At 50.2% G+C, this 5068-nt stretch overlaps 1 protein-coding gene across 1 annotated transcript; it reads right to left on the reverse strand.

Moving 5' to 3' along the window:
- Nucleotides 1-2822: 2822 nt before the first annotated feature.
- LOC123130575 (CASP-like protein 2D1) lies at nt 2823-3996 on the reverse strand. Its single transcript, XM_044550444.1, has 3 exons — nt 3696-3996; nt 3388-3499; nt 2823-3262 (listed from the first exon to the last, which is right to left on the reverse strand). The coding sequence occupies exons 1-3, from the start codon at nt 3953-3955 to the stop codon at nt 2981-2983; spliced, it is 654 nt and encodes a 217-aa protein (XP_044406379.1). The 5' UTR covers nt 3956-3996; the 3' UTR covers nt 2823-2980.
- Nucleotides 3997-5068: the final 1072 nt, after the last annotated feature.

Here is a 5068-nt window from a genome sequence, read left to right on the forward strand (position 1 = left end):
ACTATCGCTATGGTGGGGGCGAAGGAGTTATACTGTGTTTGTATGTTGATGACATACTGATATTTGGGACTAATCTCAAGTTGATCGAGGAAGTTAAGTCTTTCCTATCTCAGAACTTTGAGATGAAGGACCTTGGAGTGGCTGATGTTATCTTGAACATCAAGCTATTGAGAGATGATGAAGGTGGGATTACACTTCTGCAATCCCATTATGTTGAGAAGGTGTTGAGTCGTTTTGGATATTCGGACTGCAAACCATCTCAAACACCATATGATCCTAGTGTGCTGATTCGAAAGTCTAAAGGCACAGCTATAGATCAATTGAGATACTCTCAGATTGTTGGTTCACTACAGTATCTAGCGAGCGTAACGAGGCCTGACATCGCATTTGCTATTAGCAAACTGAGCCGATTTGTTTCCAAACCGGGTTATGTACATTAGGGTGCTCTTGAGAGAGTTATGCGCTATCTGAAAGGTACTATGAACTATGGACTTCACTATACCGGATACACGTCGGTACTTGAAGGGTATAGTGATGCGAATTGGATCTCTGATGCTGATGAGATGAAGGCCACAACTGGGTATATATTTACTCTTGGAGGTGGTGCTGTTTCCTGGAAGTCTTGCAAGCAAACGATCTTAACAAGATCGACAATGGAAGCAGAATTAACAACATTAGACACATCGGGTGGCGAAGAAGAATGGCTTCGAGATCTGTTGATGGACTTGCCAGTGGTTGAGAAGCCGGTTCCGGCCATCCTTATGAACTGTGACAATCAAACAGTTATTGTCAAGGTGAAGAGTTCAAAGGACAACATGAAGTCCAACAAACACATAAGAATGAGATTGAAAGCTGTTAGAAAATTGAGAAACTCTGGAGTGATAGCGTTGGATTATATTCAAACGGCTAAGAATCTGGCAGATCCCTTTACTAAAGGCCTATCACGTGTTGTGATAGATAATGCATCAAGGGAGATGGGAATGAGACCCACATGAGTTACCTTGGTAGTAACCCAACCTATGTGATCGGAGATCCCGTGAAGTAGGACCTGGGAAAACAAGCCAGTGGTAAACTAAGGAGAGTAACTTTACTAACCCACTCCGTTGGAGATGCAATACTCTCAGAAACTGTATGGAAGGATGACTACTGTCTTAATGTGTTCCAAGGCTTATATGCATAAGCAAGATGCTATCCTACAGAGCGGTCTTTGGAGGAACACACCTATATGAGCCCGACTGCTGGTCACAGTCTATGAGATTGGGGTGATCTCTAGCAAGCTTATGAACAGGCTAGGAATGTGACTAATATGATCCACCCGAGGGGTCGACCTTCGGCAGCCTCGTATCAATGAGACTTGTGGTTGAAACTTCTTAACGCCAAACTGACAATTCAAGGCATAGTCCATTGTTCAGTTGTGAAGGAGTGTAACTACTTGGTCTAGGTGGAGCTCAACCTTAATCGGTCTCCACTGAGATGCTCGTATATCAAAACAACGTTTGGAACAAAGGACAAACTGGGCCCCTGAGATCTGGTGGGGGATTGTTGAAATATGAGATGGGCCTAGAGCCCATATGACAATTTCAGATTTGATCTCTAAGGGCCCATGTAGGTGGCATGACAAGGTGGTGGGAAGTTTAGTCCCACCCCGAAAGTGGAAGGAGAGTTGGAGTGGTTTATAAGGGGTTCTATTCCTCATGCCATTGGAGCTTGAGAAGAGATGAGGCCCTCGCGCACTCCTCCTCCTCCGCTCGCCTCGCCACGCCACGCCTCGTCACGACGCGCCGCGCCGCGCCGCGCCGCGGGTTGCGGGATTGAGCCGAGCCAAGCTCACTCCTATGCGCTTCTTTTTGCCGGTCAGGAACGGAGAGTCTTTGACAGGTCGGGCCACGATCTGAGACGTCGAATCGTGGGCTACCGACTTGGACGTGGGTTCAGCCCATGTCTCTCCACGAACAGCCGCACATATATATGTGGGGCGCTGCCAACCCTAACCGCCATGAAACCGAACGCATCTCCGCCTCCACGCCCTCGTCGTTCCTCTGCTGCTGCCGCCGCCGGCGACTCCGTCCCGTTCACCGCGTACACGGTTGACGGGAGAGCAGGCCTCCGAAACCCCGCTTCTCCGGATCCTGTACGGGAAAGGGGCGATTAGATTTTTGGGTAGCAACTACGCGACTGCTCGCTTCTGTTCATTTACGTCCACATCACCTTCGTCATCACCATGTCGACCGACGCCGACCATGCCGCCGCTGAGAAGGCCGAGGCCGACAAGAAGGCCGCCGAGGATGCCGCGGCTACTGCCGCCGCCACCGCCGCCGCATGGCCAATTGGAGGGTATACATCGTTTATCCCTCTCATGTTTCTTTCTGTTGTAGCTGTACTAGCGATATGCGTAGATGTTTCTACTATATGCGTAGTACATGCTCTGTTAGATCGTAACAAGTGTGTTATCAATACTGTCAATGTCATGCTTATGATTCATTCATGGATTAACTTAATCGAAAAACTGCCTATTTTCTTATCACCATCAACCTCCCCGCCAATCTTGTTCATTGTCGCCGGACGAAGCGCATCAAACTCGATATTCACTTCGCTCGTGAACAGGTCGCGCTTGGCTGGATACGAGTTTTGCATGTTGCTACCGCTCAATAGTCCACCTTCGATGAGTTTCGGTTCAGTCTCTGTGTGGCCCGGTGACGTTTTCACTGCCGGGGAAGGGAGATTCATGTATTTTTCTTCTTCGTATAGTGCATAGTTTGGGAGACAAGTCGTGCACCCTTGTACCTATATATGTGCAGATTGCACGTGATCAATCAAGTGTGTCGCACGCAACCTCAACTTTTCGAACAACAATAAAGTTTATTTCACAACATTTCTCCCCCCGAAATCAGCATTCGTAAAGAAAACCAAGGACGCATCGCCATCGTCAACCATTGACACATAAAAGATGGTCCAAATATCAGCGATTGTTCATGATGGATCATCCTCTACCTTCCTGCTTGGAGTCAGAGTCCCCCGAGCAATCAACATGAGCACCAGGGGCGTCGAACTCGCGGAAGACCCGGAAGGCGGAGACGAGGGAGAGCGCGACGAAGCAGAGCAGCGCGGCGGCCTGCAGCGCCACGGACACGGTGGCCCTGCCGCAGAACCGACCGAAGTAGGAGCACACCTCGCCCCACGACACCTCCCGGTCGCCCTCCATCGCCAGGTACACCAGCTCCGCCGCCGCCGAGCACGATGTCACCAGCAGGTACGCCGCCGCCTGCGCGCGCGAGGCCAAGCTTTCGTTAGCAACTTAGCACTGTAGTTCTAGTACTAGTTTTTTAGGCGCAGAGTGAAGATGAATCTAAAAAGGGCAAAAGAGAAAGGAGATGGTGATGATCGGACCTGATCCAGGAGGAAAATGAGCCAATCATAGCGAGCGAGGGACTTGAAGGATGACATCAGGATGGAGACCACGGAATAGGCGGCAGTGACAGCGTTAATGAAAACTAAATACCTGGGAGAAAGCAAAAATTAGCCTAAGTAATCAATAGCCTAATCCATTAGCGGTAACTGGTCGTGGTGCGACTTGACACGCGTGTTTATTTAGAGCACATTCGAAGTTATATACAGCTTAGGAAATTAAACAAGGAAATTGCGCATAACAGGAGCAGGATTCACAAGTAAAGGGGGGCAAGGTTATGCAGGCTGACTTGAAGCCGGAGAGGTTGGAGAAGCTGATCTCTCCGTAGGTGTCATTAGCTTGCTTGTTGGTGGCCATCTCCCACAGGGAGGCCAAGGCGAGGGGGATCACGCACACCCTCAGCGCCATCTCAGGGACCTTCAAGGGTCTCCTCCTTGTCGTCGTCGTCATCTTCCTTGCCGCTGCCTCTGCTGATCGTGTGCGGTGAACAGAGAGGTCCGGGGTGGAGGACTCTGAGACCAACACTAGTATCCAAATGGGAGAGCACATGGGCCAGCGCTATACATAGCCCAGTCATGTGAGTGCTGGAGCAGTGTGGAGCTGGCCCACAGAATGTGGCGTCGTGGAGCTGCAGGAACTGGTGGTGGGTTTGGGTTGGGGCAACACGGCCTCGGCCGTCCATCCACCATTACGTGGCCCCGCCGATGGGTGTCGAGCCGTTTGAGAGCGGTTGGTAGCCGTCTCTCACCATTTTCTCCGGTAACCATGGTGCGACGCCATAGCTGTCGTGGGGACGGATCACACAAGCCGACGTTGGTAGTCTGGCCTCCTCCACTACGGATTACACGCGGCGTCGGGCACCGAGCGCACGCGTGCTCGTCCCGCGGGGTCGTGGTGACCCCGGCGGCCGCACCCGCGCAAAAGGAACGCCACCCGCGGTGTGTGAAACGGGATCGAGAGGAAAGCTAAGAAACGCTGAAATCTTTTTTTTTTGTGGCTCGCGCTAGACACCGACGAAGGCCATCGATTTTAAATGCAACACTGATCTCATAATCAGTGTGCATCGCGTACAACGAACTAATAATCAAAAGTTTACATCCATTACGCATCATTTTACGTAAATAAGACTAACAAAGTCAAGTCTTGCCTAAATAAATAAAGCCTCGGATGTAAGACCAACCAGCTACGATGTTAGGCACTCACTCAAACGATCTATTCCACTCGAACTACTAGCGATTACAGAGGGATTACATGCAAATCAACGACCTTCTTGAGAAGGCAGAAAGGGAAAGGTAAACTGGTAGCTGCCGCCGTCGTTCGTTTGGTGATCCACTCGATGCCCTAGCCAGCTCGCGTCACTAGGTTAAGAGCAAGTATAATAAGCCTAGTCAGCTGGCTATAAGGTTTTACATGTCAGCAAAAATCCTTGCTGGAGGAGTGAGAAACAAAGAGAGAGAGAGAAGAGCCGGCGCTCCGTGTATCGCCCGGCTACAGCTCAATCTTCGATGCAATACAGCAAGCATGCAGCCGGCGTGAGTGATAAACGCAAGAGCTCCGTCTTTCCTGCCAATCATGTGAGCCTGTTTGACCTTCTTTAGATGCAAACATTGAATAGTATAGTCCATCTAATAGCCAGCCTACAGCCAGCCTATTATACTAGTA

The sequence above is a fragment of the Triticum aestivum genome, chromosome 6A (genome assembly GCF_018294505.1).
Source record: "Triticum aestivum cultivar Chinese Spring chromosome 6A, IWGSC CS RefSeq v2.1, whole genome shotgun sequence".
NCBI lineage: Eukaryota > Viridiplantae > Streptophyta > Magnoliopsida > Poales > Poaceae > Triticum > Triticum aestivum.